General features: G+C 42.0%; 1 protein-coding gene across 33 annotated transcripts in view; it reads left to right on the forward strand.

The window, feature by feature from the left end:
* Positions 1 to 20,276, forward strand: part of LOC147006715 (uncharacterized) — a 77,597-nt gene that overhangs the window by 33,048 nt on the left and 24,273 nt on the right. For 31 of the 33 annotated variants that reach the window (XM_085868048.1, XM_085868036.1, XM_085868038.1 and 28 more), the window contains 2 exons: positions 10,849 to 11,025; positions 11,486 to 11,646. In XM_085868048.1, coding sequence (XP_085724174.1) covers positions 10,849 to 11,025; positions 11,486 to 11,646 — 338 coding nt within the window. Of the gene's footprint in view, positions 1 to 10,848; positions 11,064 to 11,485; positions 11,647 to 20,276 lie in introns of all 33 variants that reach the window. The other 2 variants (XM_085868021.1, XM_085868023.1) reach the window with 2 other exon arrangements.

A 20,276-nucleotide genomic window follows, 5' to 3' on the forward strand; every position in this document is an offset into this window, starting at 1 on the left:
GCTTACACCAAGTTTGAACAAAATCGCACCTTGCATGTCTGAGAAATGATTGGGGACACATTTCAGTTACAAAATGGCCGCCAATCGGCCATGTTGGTTCTGATCTCGAAAAACAATGAACTGCACATGTAAACCATCATTCATTACCTGGGTGCCAAGTTTGAACAAGATCGGTGAATGCATGTCCGAGGAATGGGTTGAGCGCGTGTTCGACAGCGGGGTTTTTTTTTTGCAACTAAAATGGCCACCAGTCGGCCATCTTGGATCTGATGTCGAAGAAAATGACGTGCATTTGTGCACCAACATGTGTTGTCTTTATGCCAAGTACGAATAAAATTGGTCCGTACATATCTGAGATGTGGTTGCGGACGCCCGCACGCACACACGGATCTGAAAATCGAGACCAAATCCAAAAGCCCCTGTTTCGGACGAAGTACAACGGGGACTAATAAATAGAAGTTCATTGGCTTCGTGTAATGTACAGTTGTAGCTAAATCGCTGTGGGACTCAAATGTCAATTATGACCACTTACTCATGTATACTAGAATTTCAAATTCTTTCAACGTTATTTTGACGTGTTGCCAATAGTAGGATTTGGATGAATGCATCGTAATCCCATTGTCGGCTGTACAATAGTATGACTTTTAATCCTGCAAGTCTCAACATTGTAAGGACAATCTTGAGGCCTACACAAAGTTGATTGTGGCTGTAACTGTTGATTTTGTGAAATGCTTTTGTTCTTTTGGGATTATTCGATTCTTCACGGTGGAACCTTTTGTCAAACAAGCAAGCTGTGCAGGTTTCTCTGAAAATCGCTTCAGTTGGGGAATCTAATAGCATTGCGAAGAATGACCCCTTCTGCTTGTTTATGCGATGACATGCTGTCTTCTCTCTTGCTTGCATATGTGGCCCTGCCATTGGACGCGATGAGTTAGGAAAGCTCAAGGACATTTATTTTTTATGTCAAAGTGCAATCATAAAAAGCAGCGAAATTGTAGCTTGTTAACTAAGCGAAACAGATCAGCTTTTAAATTTTGAAGTGGAGTTCTGGTTGTGTTCGGTGACATGGGCTCTTTGTTTGCATTCCTAAGTTTGTTTTTCCGTCAAAGTCACGTCAAGTCGGTGAGGAATCGGCCTGCATCCGGTCAAAATTTCCTTTGTCCCATGGCAATTCTTTACACCCAGGAATGTCCAACCGGATGTAGAGAATTGTACACTCGAAAAGGAGGTTTAAAACCTCTGGTTTTGCCATTGAAGAAGAGTGAAACGAGTGTTTCTGTGTCGATCTGTGTCTGCCTGCTTGTTTAAGAACAGCGTCTGCACATGCTCATTATTTATACATCCATACACACATCATTATTTATACATCCATTCATCATTATTTATACATACATACACACATGATTATTTGTACATCCATACACACATCATTATTTATACGTCCATACACACATCATTATTTATACATACATACACACATCATTATTTATACGTCCATACACACATCATTATTTATACATCCATTCATCATTATTTATACATCCATACACACATCATTATTTATACATCCATTAATCATTATTTATACATACATACACACATCATTATTTATACATACATACACACATCATTATTTATACATACATACACACATTATTTATACATCCATTTATCATTATTTATACATACATACACACATGATTATTTGTACATCCATACACACATCATTATTTATACATACATACACACATCATTATTTATACATCCATTCATCATTATTTATACATACATACACACATCATTATTTATACATACATACACACATCATTATTTATACATACATATACACATCATTTATACATACATACACACATCATTCTTTATACATCCATACACACATCATTATTTATACATACATACACACATCATTATTTATACATACATACACACATCATTATTTATACATACATACATCATTATTTATACATCCATACACACATCATTATTTATACATACATACACACATCATTATTTATACATACATACACACATGAATATTTGTACATACATATACACATCATTATTTATACATCCATACACACATCATTATTTATACATCCATTCATCATTATTGATACATACATACACACATCATTATTTATACATACATACACACATCATTATTTATACATACATACACACATTATTATTTATACATACATACATCATTATTTATACATACATACACACATCATTATTTATACATACATACACACATCATTATTTATACATACATACATACACACATCATTATTTATACATACATACACACATCATTATTTATACATACATACATACACACATCATTATTTATACATACATACACACATCGTTATTTATACATACATACATACACACATTATTTATACATTCATACACACATCGTTATTTATACATACATACACACATTATTATTTATACATACATACACACATCATTATTTATACATACATACACACATCGTTATTTATACATACATACATACACACATTATTTATACATTCATACACACATCGTTATTTATACATACATACACACATTATTTATACATTCATACACACATCATTATTTATACATACATACATACATCATTATTTATACATTCATACACACATCATTATTTATACATACATACACACATTATTTATACATTCATACACACATCATTATTTATACATACATACACACATCATTATTTATCCATACATACATACATCATTATTTATACATACATACACACATTATTTATACATTCATACATACATCATTATTTATACATTCATACACACATCATTATTTATACATACATACACACATTATTTATACATTCATACACACATCATTATTTATACATACATACACACATCATTATTTATCCATACATACACACATCATTATTTATACATACATACACACATTATTTATACATACATACACACATCATTATTTATATATACATACATACACACATCATTATTTATACACACATACATACATCATTATTTATACATTCATACACACATCGTTATTTATACATACATACACACATTATTTATACATTCATACACACATCGTTATTTATACATACATACACACATTATTTATACATTCATACACACATCATTATTTATACATACATACACACATCATTATTTATACATACATACACACATCATTATTTATACATACATACATACATCATTATTTAGACATTTTTATTTTTATTTTTATTTTTATTTTTTTTGTATACCTTGGTCGAGGCTCGTATGAGAGCAAACACACAACTCACAGCAAGGAGGCATGAGACAAGAGGGGCGGGAGTGGAAGGGACAAAACATTGGGGAACAGACACAGGTGAACTGTGGAAGGGAGAGGGATGGGGATGGGACGGGGAACATGGCGAGGGGAAGATGGACATTAAAGGGACTTTCAGGAAGGAAAGCAGGAGAATTGAAGGAAGTGGGCTTGGGTGGATTAGCGGGGGTAGAAAAGATCGAGGATTTGGATGGGGGAAGATAAGAGGTGGTGGTGAACAGCTGTTTTGAAAACCTGGAGGGAAGAATGGGAAAGAATAGAGTGAGGAAGTTTATTCCAAAGGCGGGAAAAAGAGGAATGAAAGAGTGAAGATGAGCAGTGATTCGTGATTTTGGTAGTTTTACCAGAAGGGGGTTGTTGGCGGACCTAGAGCGCCCTGTGGAAATGTGGTTGGGACAAATCGCAGAGAGAGCAGGGGGGCAAGGCTGGAGAGGAGTCGGTAGAAGACAGAAAGACCACCGACCAACCTGCGGTGATTGAGTGAGAGGCCCAAAGACTCAGCTTCATTGCGGGAGATGCCAATGATCTTAAAAGCCCTGGTTTCGACAGCGTGAAGTCGAGAAAGGTGGGAGGCAGGAGCACCAGCCCAGAGGGGAGAGCAGTACTCCATCAGGCTACGGACAAAAGCTTTGTAAGTGGTCAGGAGCTCAAGAGGGCCGAGGAAGGACTTTGCACGACGGAGGATTCCCAGTCGGCGACTGGCTTTTGAGGCAAGGTTGGAAATGTGACTTTCCCAGGAAAGGTCATGGCAGATAGTGAGACCCAGAAGCTTGAAAGAAAAGACTTCTTCCAGAGGATTGTTGAGAAAGTGGATGGGGGGTTTTGTAAACGGTCCTTTCGAAGAGACATAGTGAGAGTGTGAGATTTGTCTGGATTGAAAGACATGTTCCACGTGTTGGACCAGTTTGTGATTTTATCCAGATCTGCAGTGAGCGAAGAAGCTGCTGCTTGCCGGTCTGAGGGATGACAGATGGTACGGCAGAGGGTGGAGTCATCGGCAAAGAGAAATAGAGGATTTTCCAGAGAGTCTGAGAGATCATTGATGAAAACCAGAAAAAGAACAGGGCCCAGAACGCTACCTTGAGGAACTCCAGCCTGCACAGGAAGAGGGGATGAAAGAACTCCATTTAGGGCCACACGTTGACTGCGACAGGAGAGGAAGTCTGCGAGCCATGAGTGGAGATGGCCTTGAATACCATGGGAAGAGAGTTTGGTGAGTAGGGCAGGGTGCCAGACTGTGTCAAAAGCACGTGATATGTCCAGGGATACGGCTCGGATTTCCTGTCTGGCATTGAGGACCTCCATCCATTGATGGGAGAGCAGAAGCAGCATATCCAGGGTAGAGTGACCTGGTCTGAAACCAAATTGATGATTGGAAATCAAGCCATTGGAGAAGAGGAAGGATTTCATGTCTGAAGCGATGATGGATTCCATAACCTTGCTGATGATTGGGAGAAGGCTGATTGGTCTATAGTTACAGGGATCTGTTTTTGCACCTTTTTATGCAGGGCAGTGATGTTAGCAGATTTCCAAGCAGATGGCAGATGACCTTGGGCAAATGAGAGGGTGAATAGAACAGAGAGAGGGTGAGCAAGAGCAGAAGAGCAGGCTTTGAGGACACGTGGGCTGATGCCGTCTGGACCGGTTGCAGAATCTGACTCGAGGTTTGAAAGCAAGCTCTCCACCTTGTCAGGAGAAAAGGATACAGAGTCCAGGGACAGTTGGGTGCGACTGGGTAAAGTGGGTAGAGATAGTGATGGGTTTGGGACACAAGATTTAGCTGCAAACACCGAGTTTAGACATTCAGCTTTATCACGTGTGGAATCAGCAGTGCGGCCATTTGAGGTAAGGGAGGGGATGGAGGGGGAACATACACCAGAAACAGATTTGATTAAACGCCACCAGGATTTTGAGGAGGGAGAGAGGTTTGAGAGTTCAGACTTGAGATGAGAAAGATGTTGTTTTCTGGCTCTCCTGAGGGTAGATACACACTTGTTCCGAGCTTTGTGGAAAGAACTGAGATTGCCCTCAGTTGGGTTTGCTTTCCATGAGGCAAAGGCAAGTTGTTTCAGGACAACTGCCTCGCCACAAGCTTCAGTGAACCAAGGGCGGGAGGAAGGGTAAGACAACTGAACACGAGAGGGGATAAATCTGTGCATGAGGGAGAGCAAGTTTCTTTGAAAGAATTCCCAGGATGAGTTGATGTTTGAGAAAGTAGTGATAGGAGACCAGTCTGTAAGTTTGATGGCTGCTCGGAGACCCTGCCAGTCGGCTTGAGTGAAATGCCAGACTCGACGGCGGTGAGGTGGTTCTCTGATAACAGCCAGAGAGATGTCCACTTTAACAAGGACGTGGTCAGAAGAACCAATTGGAGCGAAGGAAGAGCAGCAGATATTGTCAGGAAAATTTGTCAAAATCAGATCCAGAAGAGATGGAGTACCATTGGTTGAAATCCGGGTCGGGAAGTTGACCGATTGAGTCAGTCCCAATGAGTCGCAGAAAGCTTTTGCTGAGGTGCCATGGCAGGTGACAGAGGTACCCACACCTAGCCAACTGGCGTGATGACAATTGAAGTCGCCACATAAGAGGAAGAGAGAGTTTGGATGAGAAGATAGAAGATGGTCCATGTTTTCGGAGAGTGAGGTGTAGATGGAGTCATCACTGTTCGGTGGACGGTACAGTACACATATAAACATGAGGTGGGAGTGAAGGGGAAGCCGAAGCCAGAGGTATTCCTGGGGGTGTGGGGGAGTGAGAGCAGTGCAGGGAGAGTGAGGAATAGAGTCTTTGATGAAGAGAGCAACACCTCCACCAGGACGAGGCTCAGGTCTGTCATACCGTAAGAGGGAGTAACCAGGGAGAGATACTTGGGAGTCAGACACGTCTTGGGAGAGGAAAGTTTCTGTTAGGCAGATAATGTCTGGTTTGTCAGTGGCAACCTGCATGGAAAGATCTGAAAGGTTTGAGCGAAGGCCCCGGATATTTGAGGTCCACACTTTTAATGAAGAGGTAGGGGAGGAGGCTTTGGGTGCAGGAGGTGGAGGGGGCGGGGGAGGGTAGGACGAGGGACGAGGGGGGAGGTAAGGAGGGTTGCTGAAGGAGTGTGGGGTATTGCAAAATAGCGAGGGGAGGGGGCCGAAAGAGGAGGAGAAAAGGCTCTGTGGTGCAGGGAGAGAGGGGGGCCAAGAGACAAGGAAGATGGCAGTTGAGTATTTGAGGAGGTGGAGTGAAGAGATGGAGGTGAGAGGGCAGTGGAGGGAGGCAGGTTGGTGGATGAGAGGGGGGCAACTTAGAGAAGGAAGAGTGAGGGGGATGAAAGGTGGGAGAAAGGTGAGGGGGGAATTTTTGAAAGAGGTGAGAGGGAGGATTGGAGGGAGAATGGTGGGATGGTTGCTTTGAGAGTGAGAGTGAGGGGTGAGGGGGGTGAGTTGGCACTGAAGTTGGAAAAAAAGAATGGTTGATGGAAAGCGAGCATCCATGGCAAACTGTGGTTTTTAAAAGTTTTAGGTCAGTAAAAGTACATTCATACACACATCATTATTTATACATACATACCTCATTATTTATACATACATACATCATTATTTATACATACATACCTCATTATTTATACATACATACATCATTATTTATACATTCATACATACATCATTATTTATACATTCATACACACATCGTTATTTATACATACATACACACATTATTTATACATACATACACACATCATTATTTATACATACATACACACATTATTTATACTTACATACACCCATCATTATTTATACATACATACATACATCATTATTTATACATTCAAACACACATCATTATTTATACATACATACACACATTATTTATACTTACATACACCCATCATTATTTATACATACATACATACATCATTATTTATACATTCATACACACATCGTTATTTATACATACATACACACATTATTTATACATACATACACACATCATTATTTATACATACATACACACATTATTTATACTTACATACACCCATCATTATTTATACATACATACACACATTATTTATACATACATACACACATCATTATTTATACATACATACACACATTATTTATACTTAAATACACCCATCATTATTTATACAGACATCCACACATCATTATTTATACATACATACACACATCATTATTTATACATACATACACACATTATTTATACTTACATACACCCATCATTATTTATACATATATACACACATTATTTATACATACATACACATCATTATTTATACATACATACACACATTATTTATACTTACATACACCCATCATTATTTATACATACATACATACATCATTATTTATACATTCAAACACACATCATTATTTATACATACATACACACATTATTTATACTTACATACACCCATCATTATTTATACATACATACACACATCATTATTTATACATACATACACACATTATTTATACTTACATACACGCATCATTATTTATACATACATACACACATCATTATTTATACATACATACACCCATCATTATTTATACATACATACATACACACATTATTTATACATTCATACACACATCGTTATTTATACATACATACATACACACATTATTTATACATACATACACCCATCATTATTTATACATACATACATACACACATTATTTATACATTCATACACACATCGTTATTTATACATACATACATACACACATTATTTATACATACATACACACATCATTATTTATACATACATACACACATTATTTATACTTACATACACCCATCATTATTTATACATACATACACACATCATTATTTATACATACATACACCCATCATTATTTATACATACATACATACACACATTATTTATACATTCATACACACATCGTTATTTATACATACATACATACACACATTATTTATACATACATACACCCATCATTATTTATACATACATACATACACACATTATTTATACATTCATACACACATCGTTATTTATACATACATACACACATTATTTATACATACATATGTACATACATCACGACTCATCCATACGGTCGGAACCAAAAATATTGTCATCCTTGCACGTTTTTCAAATAATTCATAATTTTCTCGAAAAAAAAATGTTGAATTTGTTTTTTTCAAAATTTGTCTCCATTTGTCTGTCTCCCTACATTTGGGTGACAAAACTATTTTGTCTCCACAATTCTTTGTTTCATTGTTAATATTGCAGAACCTTTGTTTTTGATTCAAAACTGAATACATCTGTCCTTAATTCCAGGTGTGTGTGTTTGTGTGTGTGTGTGTGTTTGTGTGTGTGTGTGTGTGTGTGTGTGTGTGTGTGTGTGTATGTGTGTGTGTGTGTGTGTGTGTGTGTATGTGTGTGTGTGTTTGTGTGTGTGTGTGTGTGTGTGTGTGTGTGTGTGTGTGTGTGTGTGTGTGTGTGTGTGTGTGTGTGTGTGTGTGTGTGTGTGTGTGACCTCAGTTTCTCAACAACCACTGGTCCGATCTAATTGAAACTTGCCAGGTATATTTCTGGGGCCCTGAGGATGTGCCTTTTCAAGGTTTGATATTAATCGGACAAGTGGTTCCCAAGTTATGGCCACTTATTCACCAACCAATGAAAGGACACGTTGCTGCGTAGGCGTGGCTGCGTATGCCGGTGCGCGGCCGGCCAACGATGACGTCACGTGCTGTGCCGGTTACGATGGGGATCGGTGCCTTTGTTACCGTGGCGTAGGAGTGGCAATGGTCGATGGCATCGAATGTCATGACAAGCAAAGACAGGGAGGTAAACTTGATTTTAATTTGGATTTTCATTTACTCTGTGTGTGTAAGTATCACAGCAGTTGTTACTTTAATGCAAGCGATAATTCGTGGAAAGCATGTGAACATTCCGTACGGGCACGCACCACTTCCGGATAGTGATGACTTACTGTATTCTAATAATTTCTCGATTTCTTATGCGCATTTACAGATAAACACAATGCCCCAATCCAGTCATCTTTTACGAGAGCGAAGGAACGGCCTGTGTGGTTGTTTGAAAGTTTTTGTTTTGGGGGGGGAGGGGTTGCACTTACGGGCACGCGAGAGCGAAGAAATGGCCTGTGTGGTTGTTTCTAGCTCGTGGTTTGAAAGGTTTTTTTAGCGTACCACACACGTACGAGCATGTACTAGTCCTTTTAAATCAGAAAATACAATGAAATGGCATTGATAGAATTATTAACACCCTCGACTTACTATTTGGTATCAAACCCTTTGGACAAAAACACTGCTGTCAAGCACTTCCTGTAGCCATGAATGAGCTTCCTTCACCTCTCCACTGGCAGGATGGCCCATTCTTCTTGTTATGTACAAACTGCTCCAGTTCTTCCAGATTTGAAGGGTGCCTTCTCCCAACTGCTGTTTTCAGATCGCCCCACAGGTGTTCAATGGGATTTAGATCTGGACTCATTGCTGGCCACTTCAGAACAGTCCAGCGTTTTGTCTTGAACCATTCCTGGGTGATTTGTGAAGTGTGTTTGGGCTCATCGTCCTGCTGCAAGACCCATGACCTTCAACAGAGACCCAGCTTTCTGACACTGGGTTGAACATTGTGCTCCAATATTCCTCCTTGGTAATCTCCTGATTTCATGATGCCATGCACACATTCAAGGTACCCGGTGCCAGATGCAGCACAGCAACCCCCAAAACATCACTGAACCTCCTCCATGTTTGACTGTAGGGAAGGTGTTCTTATCTTTGAAGGATTTATTTTGTTTTCTGGAAACATAGAGATGATGTGCTTGACCAAAAAGTTCTAATTTGGTCTCATCTGTCCACAGGACATAATCTCAGAAGGATTTTGGCTTGTTCAGGTGCGTTTTGGTAAACTCCAGTCAGGCTTTCTTGTGTCTCTCTCAGCAGTGGGGTCTTCTCGGGTCTCCTGCCATAGAACCTCCGTAGAATCGAGGTGCTTTCTCTTGTGGACCACGTCCAGGGAGGTTGGCTACAGTGCCATGGGCCTTAAACTTCCTGATAACATTATGTATGGTGGACACAGGAACATCAAGGTCTCTGGAGATGGACTCAAAGCATGGACTTTGAGGTTGTCCATGCTTGCCTCCAATCTTGTGTCTGACCTCAGATAATTCTCTGTTTTTTTTCTTTTCTCCACTCCAACTGGTTGAATGAGTGATTTTTATACTGCAGGTACCTGCAGCTCACCACAGGTGAGTTAAATTCCAAAGGAAAGGAGAATCACCTGCTTGAAATTTCACCTTTTTTCTCAAAACTTCTAAAAGATGCCAATAATATTGTCTGTGCCATTTTCGTATTTCTGTTTGGAGAAAGCTTTTTGTGTGGAGTAAGCTTCATTGTATTCACTCTAATTCTTGCTTTTTCTTTTTTTTTCATCTCTTTTACTCTCTATTCCTCTCATTCCTTATCTGTCTCTCCAAGGAGAAGTGAATTCTTGCAGAAATGTTTCTGTGAGGCTCACTTGGCTGCACCTGGATGGGTTTGAAGGTTGTGGAGTCGCGCGTGAAACCCGAATCCTATCCAGGTTCCTCCTGATGACTCCATCTTTGCTCTTTACTTCTTCGGGTTCCTTCTTGGCCTTCCATTTCATTATAATCAGTGAGAAATCTGGGAGTTTGTCATGGTGGGATGTCAAGGTTGGTGAATTTAAGGATAACTGTCCCATCATATGCAAATGAGGTTTTCTTAATTTTTGTTTTTAAGTTGCAGAGATAACTGCAGAGTTGTACTTAATTGTTTTTGTTTTTTCCTTGTTTTTTTTTTAATTCCAGGAAGTTACAATCTTTTTTTGGAAATACAATAAAAAGTTCTGCTCTAAACAATGCTTCACTTATTTTCTTGTGCTCTTCCCTTTTTCAATTTGTCATGTTGAAACCTGTTACAGGTAAGCCAGAATGTTTTTGTTTAATTTGTCACACTTAATTATTGGACTTGATATACCTTGGTCTTGAGGTACCACACCATGTTGGGTCATGATCATCCGATGGAATTTCTTAATTTTGTTTCCTCCTTGATGTGGCTTGAAGTTCATGAATATCACGTGACCTGTTTCCACCAGGGCCTTCGGAGGCGGTGGTTGCTAAACCTGAGGTTCAACAGGAGTTGGTGTTTCCTCAGATGCAGAAAGACCTCCTGCTAAACAGGCTCATGGGAGAGTACAACCAACAGCAAGAAGAGCTGGCCCACAGGCACAAAGTCCAGATTGAGCTGCATGTCAGGGTACTTGCATAACATTTTTTGCATCTTGGTTCTCAGGAACTTTTATAGTTTCATCCATATTTTCTTCCGGGATGATATTTTGTTTGCAACATTTCCACCATGTTTTCCCTAAGTTGGTTCTACTTCCATGTTTAAGTGAATATAATTTGATGTTTCTCTTTGGTTTTTTTTCTACTCGCAAATACAACCCGTTGCATCGCTGACAGGGGGTGTTAACGAGGGGGCTTGACAGAGGAAGGAGGCAAGGGAGAGAGAGGAGGCAGGAGGGAGAGGAAGCTAGGAAGGGAGGGGGAGGAGGTGGCGAGAGCGACGCCTCACCAAACGTTGCTATGCCATCGGAGGAAGGGCTGCGAGGAGGGGGTGAGAGAGAAAAAAAGAGAGAGAGGTATGAAAACAAAAAGAAGAGAGAAAGGTGAGGAGTCGAGGTGGGGTGTTAGTAAAGAAAATGATATGTTATGCTGAATTACCAAAAACACACACACACAAAAGCAAACTCATGTCAGAACAGCTGTACACACAATGACACAACAGAGTTTATCATGTAATCTGCTGGCAAATCTGCAAAAACTTTGATGTCCCAATTCCAGAAAATTTGTGGGAACATGAACCAAAAGCAATCACTGAAAACATGGAAGTACCGCTCACGTACGACCTAATGATCCCATTGAGCGTGAACATCAAAACAAAGCATTGCGACCAGATATCAAACTTAGCTTCAAAAAAGAGAGAAGGCATTGCTAATTGAGATGTTAATACAAATGTTTTTGGAGTAAAACAATGCAGAATTCAAGAAAATGACCAAACACCAAGATCTCAAGAATGAAGTGAGAAGATCTTGGAAGTTGAAGAATGCCAAAGTTATACCAAAGCTGGACCTCCAGTGATGATGATGAAGAAACACACGGGGATATTAAACATAGGGGCAGTACCCCTGGGTGCTCACCTGGTACCGGCTGCATAAAATAACCAGGCACCCACTGGGGGTCATGGATGACCCACAAAATATATAATGGAGAAGAAAGTAAATACCTGTGGATTTTGTTTTTTAATGCCATGAACTAACTTTGGGACATCACAGGTGATAAAGTTTGTGGTCAAGTTTCATCGAAATTGTGTGTGTGTTTTCTGAAGAGAAAGGAAATACATTTTTTGGGGGGGGGGGCAACCCCCTCTCCTCATAGACCCTCTGAGAGCCCAATTTTGTTTTTTAATGTCGTGAACAAACTTTAGTACATCACGGGTGGTGAAGATGGTGGTCAAGATTCATCGGAATTGTATGTGTAGTTTTGGAGAAGAAAGCAAACACATATATTTTAGGTGGGTGGGGCACTGGGGCAACCCCCCTTCAATAGATCTTTGGAATGTCATGAACAAACTTTGGTACGTCATAGGTGATGAAGGTTGTCGTGAAGTTTCATCGGAATTGTTTGTGTCGTTTGAGAACAAAGCAAATACCTCTTTGGGGAGGAATTTGAAAACCACACACACACACGCACACACACACACACACACACACACACACACACACACACACACACACACACACACACACACACGCACACATACGCGTGCTTGGCTGATATTGGCAATTTTTCGGGAATCATCAGGTTGGAGTCAGTGTGATTACCAACTACAGTCCTTACTGTCTACAACCCAGAAATCTTGAGTAGCTTTCACCGAAAAACAACGTTACATTGATATAGATTATATATCGACGTTTCAGGGAGATGTTCACAAACATTATTCTTTGTAAATAGCTGAGAATATTTATTTAAATATGTTTGTAAAATATTTTTTGCCAATTGCTGAGAGGTAAGGAAGGACTTTTACAGAAGGTCCAGGTTGGAGTGGAGGAAGTAAAGGCTCTGGGTCTGGGTCCATTATAAGTGTTGAGGCTCTGGGTCCAGATAATGTGCAACTGAGAGTATTGATGGAGGTGGCTGAGCAGGTAAGCGAGATGTTAACGGATATTTTCAATCGTTCCCTGGAGTCAGGACAGGTACCGGAGGATTGGAGAGGAGCAAATGTAACACCATCATTTAAGAAAGGATCCAGAGAAGAATTGGGAAACTATAGACCTGTTAGTTTGACTTCAGTTGTGGGGAATGTGTTGGAGAAATTAATTAAGGACCAGATGGGGGACCATTTAAATAAATACAAACGGATTAAAGGTAGTCAGCATGGGTTTACCAAAGGTAGTTCCTGTCCAACAAATATTTTAGAGTTCTAAGAAGCAGTGTCTGATTGGGTGTATGAGGGAAAGGCAGTGGACATAGTGTATCTAGACTTTAAGAAGGCATTCGATAAGGTACCACATCGGAGGTTGTGAGACAAGTGAGGGCTTGTGGAGTGGCTGGTCAGGTCGATAATTGGATTAGAAACTGGCTTTGTGGGAGGAAGCAAAGAGTAGCTGTGAGTGGGAGGATGTCTTGCTGTGGGAGGAGGACATAAGATACGGGATGGATGTAAGTAGCGAGGTACCTCTGGGATCTGTACTCAGACCATAGGGTAGAGTAAGCTTTCCAAATTTGCAGATGACACAAAGCTTGGAGGTAAGGTGGATAGCAGAGGGGGTGGTGAACACTTAATTATTATACAAGAGAGTATTGATACTTGTATAAATTGGGCAAAAGATTGACAGATGTAATTTAATCTGAGCAAGTGTAAAGTGTTTGGGATGGGAAAGAACAATGAAAATAGACATTACAGGATGTAAGGGGTAATTTTGGAGGTGTCACACAGGAGAAGGATCTGGGGGTAGTAATAGATATGGGAGGTAAGCAGGCAGCACAGTACCAGGCAGCTATAGGTAAAGCAAAAAGGGTTTTATGCTGTATAAGGAGTGGGATCATTGATAAATCAAAAGAGGTGGTGTTAACATTGTACAGGAATTTAGTGAGGGCCACATCTCGAATATTGTGTGCAGTTTTGGTCACCACAGTTCCAGAAGGACACAGATGCCATTGAGAAGGTTCAGCGTAGGCCTACTCGATTGATTCCGGGCCTAACTCGACTCAGCTATGAGGAGCGGTTGAAGGAGACAGGGCTTTATTCACGAGAAAGGAGGCGGTTGCAAGGAAATACGATAGAGATGTTTAAGATAATGAAAGGTATGGATAAAATAAGTGCAGATTAATTGTTCAACAGAGTAGGCAGTGACAGAACCAGGGGCCATAACCTGAGTGTAAAGAAGAGGAGAGTTAAGATGGTTGCAAGGCAGGGGGACTTTCACTCAGAGAGCAGTTAATGCATGGAATGGTCTCCCTGGAGAGGGAGTGGCAGCAGAAAAAGTAGATGTTTAAATTAGAATGAGATAGGTACCTGGAAGTACCTGGATGGAGATAGAGGGGTGTGGGGATGTTGATAAGACTTTTAGGTCGTTTGAGTATTGAGTGGTGATTGTGTACGGAGTGCTGTTGGTGGGGGTCTTGTTAAGGGGGGTTGTGTGGTTGATGTTGTGTGTTTTGAACCAAGCCCATGCCCCTCTCTGAGGGGAAGAAAAGGAAAAACAAAAAAATTCAAACATTTTTTTCTTTCATTAATTAAAAACTTTTAAGGGGGGGGCATTTTTTTATTGGATCTTGGGTTGGTGTGGTGTTCACGCAGGCATGATGGGCTGAATGGCCTCCACCTGTGTTGGATTTCCTTGTTGCTTCGGCCGAAGTCACATTTGCCACGGCGGCCATGGGGTCTCCAAAATCTACGGCCATGAGCAATTATACGGCGGCCGCAGTATTTCCACGGTCACACAATGTAGCAGTCACATATGTTTTTATTTTTCGGGGAGCCGCATGACGTATTTAAAAATTGTGGAGACCGAAAACGTGGGGGTGCCGTACGGTCTTTGATTTGATGTCGCACGGTGACCTTCGGGCGTCCCTGCGGTGGCCATAGAATTTTCAAGGCAGACGCAAGGGAGCCTCAAGGTGCCCGCAGGGGGGCCCTAAGGCGAACGTGCGGCCAGACGGATGGTAACGAGTGGGTTATTTTTTTCTCTTCTTTTTTTACCAGTTCTTTTTTTTCGGCTTGTCGAATTGCTACGGCGAACGTAGAAATGAAAAAAGTTATAACTCCGCGCTATAATTCTACGGCGACCCTACGGCCTGTAAAATATAGCCATACGGCGTAGGGCCACCCTGAGGCCCCCTCAGAAACTCTGCGGCTGCTGCACGTTTCTGTAAATTCAGAGGGCGTACGGCCGCCGTATCCTCGCCGTAGAGCAAATGTGACTTAGGCCTTAAACAGCTGCGTGGAATGGGTGGAAAAAAATTTGGCTCGGAAATTTAGAAAGCACGCTAATACGGCAAATGGCTCATAAATCGGGTGTTATCAAATATATTTTACTTTGAAACTCACAAAGAGAAACATAGCAAATCCAATAACCGAATGCTTTAGAAAGAAGCGCGAGGATAAAGGAAAACCTCGAAGAACCTCCATAAGATACGGGATGAAACTTTGCCACCACGGCACCTGTAACAGGAATGGTATGTCCACACACCCGCGGAGAGCCCGTACAGATCCAAATCTACCCAATATGTACCACGTCCCGTGTGTGCTGTATACGTACCTCTACCTTGTAGTAACTGTCGACTGGACATCCCGATCAGGACACAAACTGCACTGTACAGCTCGGTAAATGGCTTAAGCACTCAAGCACTCCAATAGAATGCCTGACTTGGCAAGCGATCACCAATTGTCGTCGATACAATTTAATATACACCCGGAAACACCCGTGCAATATCCGAATTGGACAAATCAACACATTTCGGAGTCAGAACTGCTGATATTTTCAAATCTGGAGCTTACATTTTGTGATAATGCTTAGTTTAAGATATTCTCTCGGTTATTCATATTCGCTCAACAAATAAAGCCACGAACACTGGCGTCTCCAGGCGTTTATAAGCACTGCAATATACCCAGCAAGTTATTGCTATAATGAACAGGCATTCGATAATAATCGTTGCGGCCTGTTCTAAGTCAAAGCATGGTGAAGCAGGCCAAAAAACATGACGGCATCAAACTCCAGTGAGGTTACCCAGGAAACGCCTTCAGACCCCAGACAGCAAGGTGGCCGAGGATCGCAGAAGGAAGGATATAATTAAATAAGGCCGTTAATTATCTTCAAAACGGGTGTTTTAATTCAACCAAACACCCAATTTTCACTCTTGCACTTCCTTGGAATTTTCTTAGTGTGCATGCAAAGTTTCAGGCTGCTCGGTTTTATAGTTTTGGAGTTATTGAGGACACACACACACACATTGACTTTTATTAGTATAGATGTTGGCGGTGTACTTTGAATGTACCGCAACTTGTTTGTATTTCGTTGGAACGACGAATGATACATTGATACCCTTTGGATTGCATGACACAGGTCAGGTCATGCAGCGCGTCGCTGCGTCCACTTTCTGCCGGTACTCCAGGGGCCTCCGTCTGGCCATCCCCCAGGCAGATGCCTGGCCCATCCCCATCTCCTTGAGATGCTGATCAACTTGCTGCAACAACGAGGCACGTGGTCGGCCCATTAGCCACCTCCACTCACGAGGCTCCCTCGCTGAGAGAATCTGGTGAGCAGGATCAGCATCAGGAAAACGAGCCACATGTCCATGCAGCCGCAGCTGCCACTCAAGGACTATGCATGTAACAAATCTCATTTGAGTTTCTCTCTGCAACCACTCGTTGAATAAAAAGTCTGACCAACGATAGCCAAGGATTCTCTGAAGAGACCTGTTACCAAAGGAATTAAGTCTCCGTCTCAGATCCCTGGTCACAGTCCAAGTCTCACATCCATAGAGCAAAACTGGAAGCACCAAGGACCTGAAGACTCGGACTTTCGATCTCCCGCACAAGTACTGGCAGTGCCACACCCCATGATCCAGTGAATCCATGACTCCACATGCCCGACACAGACGTCTGTTGACCTCGTGGCTCACAGCCAGCAGACATGAATATCACTGCCAAGGGAAGTTGCCACAAACATCCTTGCCACAAACAGGTACAGACAGGAAAGCAGCATCCAAGATGTCATTGAAAGCCTGGATCTAAGTTAGCTCAGGTGAAACCAATCACCTTCAAAATCACACACCAAGTTAATGGAGAACATGCGTTAAATTGTTGTGATTCTGATTATTTCCGAATAATATCAGCTGTTACTGTCGGTTTCCTCTGTTGGGTAGTGCATTTCACAGCAAAGACTCATCCATGAGCACCCCACAGCTTTCAAAAGACCAACAGGATAAAGTTGTGGAAAGGCACAGATCAGGGGGTGGGTGTAAAAAATATTTCAAAGGCCTTGGAGCACAGTCACAACAAACATTAAGAAGTGGAAGGCAGATGGTACCACTAAGACCCTGCCTACATCAGGCCGTCTCTCCCAAATGGATGACCAAGCAAGGAGGAGACTGGCCAAAGAGGCCACCAAGAAGCCAATGGCAACTTTGAAAGAGCGAGATGCCTTTATGGCAAAGACTGAACACTGTGTGCATGTGATAACAATATCCCAAGCACTCCACAAGTCTGGCCTCTACGGTTCGGTGGCAAGAAGGAAGAAGCCATGACTTCGGTTCGGTGGCAAGAAGGAAGCCATGACTCAAAACAGCCATCCTTGAGTCCAGTTTGAGGTGTGAAAAAAACCACTCCAGATATTCTGAAGCCATGCGGCAAAAAGCGTTATGATCTGACAAAATCAAGATGGAACTTTTTGGCCAAAAAGCAAAGCATCACATTTTGCAAAAACCCAACACAGCACATCACCCAAAGTACACCATCCCTACTCGGAAGCATGGTGTTGGCAGCATCATGTTATCGGGATGTTTCTCATCAGGAGGGACTGGGGCACTTATCAGGATGGAAGGGAAAATGGATGGAGCAAAATACACAAAATCCTTGAGGAAAACTTGCTGCCCTCTGTAAGAAAGCTGAAATTGGGACGGAAGTTCACCTTTCAGCATGACAATAACCCGAAGCACACAGGCAAAGCCACAATGGAGTGGTGAAGGGACAAACAGATAAATGTCCTGGAGTGGCACAGTCAGAGCTCCGACCTCAATCCAATCGAAGATCTTCAGCATGACGTAAAGATTGCTGTCCATCAACGCTTCCCATGCAACTTGAACAGTGTTCTTCAGAAAAATGGGGGAATTTTTTTTTTTTTTGTATGGCTTGTCGAGGCTCGTATGAGAGCTAACACACAACGCACAGGAAGACAAGAGGCGTGGGAGTGGGTAGGACAAAACAGTGGGGAACACAGACATTAGGAGATCTGTGGAAGGGAGAGGGATAGGGCGGGGAACATGGGGTATACAAGATGGATATTACAGGGATTTTCAGGAAGGAAAGCAGGGAATTTGAAAAGAGGTGGGTTTGGGGTGGATGAACGGGGGAAGAAAAGATCGAGGATTTGGAAGAGGGACGATAAGAGATGGTGGTGAACAGCTGTTTTGAAGGCCTGGAGGGAAGAATGGGATTGAACAGAGTGAGGGAGTTTATTCCAAAGGCGGGTGAAGAGTTCAAAAACTTCAAAGAGTGAAGGTGAGCAGTGATTCGTGATTTTGGGAGTTTTACCAGAAGGGGGTTGTTGGCGGACCTTGAGTGCCCTGCAGAAATATGGTGGGGACAAATCGCAGAGAGAGCAGAGGGGCGAGATCGGAGAGGAGGCAGTAGAAGACAGAAAGACCACCGACCTGCCTGTGGTGAGAGACCCAAAGAATCAGCCTCATTGCGGGAGATGCCAATAATCCAAAATGCCTTGGTTTCCACAGCATGAAGCCGAGAAAGGTGGGAGGCAGGAGCACCAGCCCAGGGGGGAGAGCAATACTCCATCAGGTTGCGGACGAAAGCTTTGAATGTGGTGAGGAGTTCAGGTGGGCCGAGGAAGGACTTTGCACGACGGAGGATTCCCAGTCGGCGACTGGTTTTGGAGGCAAGGTTGGAAATGTGGATTTCCCAGGAAAGATCATGGCAGATAGTGAGACCCATGAGTTTGAAAGAAAGGACTTCTTCCAGAGGATTGTTGAGAAAGTAGATGGGGGGGGGGTTCCAAACGGTCCTTTCGGAGAGACAAAGTGACCATGTGAGATTTGTCCGGATTGAAAGACATGTTCCTCGTGTTGGACCAGTTTGTGATTTTATCCAGATCTGGAGAGAGCGAAGAAGCTGCTGCTTGCTGGTCTGAGGGATGACAGATTGTCTGGTAGACAATCTGCAAAGTCATCAGTCATCAGAGTCATCAGCAAAGAGATAAAGAGGATTTTCTGGAGATTCAGAGATTTCATTGATGAAAACCAGAAAAAGAACAGGGCCCGAAAGACTGCCTTGAGGAACTCCAGCCTGGACAGGAAGAGGGGATGAAAGAACTCCATTTAGGGCCACACGTTGGCTGCGACAAGAGAGGAAGTCTGCGAGCCATGAGTTGAGATTGCGCTTGGATACCATAGGAAGAGAGTTTGGTGAGCAGGACAGGGTGCCAGACCATGTCAAAAGCATGTGATATGACTCGGGATACGGCTCTGATTTCATTTCTGAAATTGAGGACCTCCATCCATTGTTGAGAGAGCAGAAGAAGCAGATCCAGGGAAGAGTGACCTGGTCTGAAACCAAATTGATGATCGGAAATCAAGCCATTGGAGAAGAAG

Source organism: Eptatretus burgeri, unplaced genomic scaffold (assembly GCF_056783735.1).
Source record: "Eptatretus burgeri isolate ZD-2024b unplaced genomic scaffold, Ebu_testis_v1 Ebu_testis_scaffold_3155, whole genome shotgun sequence".
In the NCBI taxonomy this organism is placed as follows: Eukaryota; Metazoa; Chordata; class Myxini; order Myxiniformes; family Myxinidae; genus Eptatretus; species Eptatretus burgeri.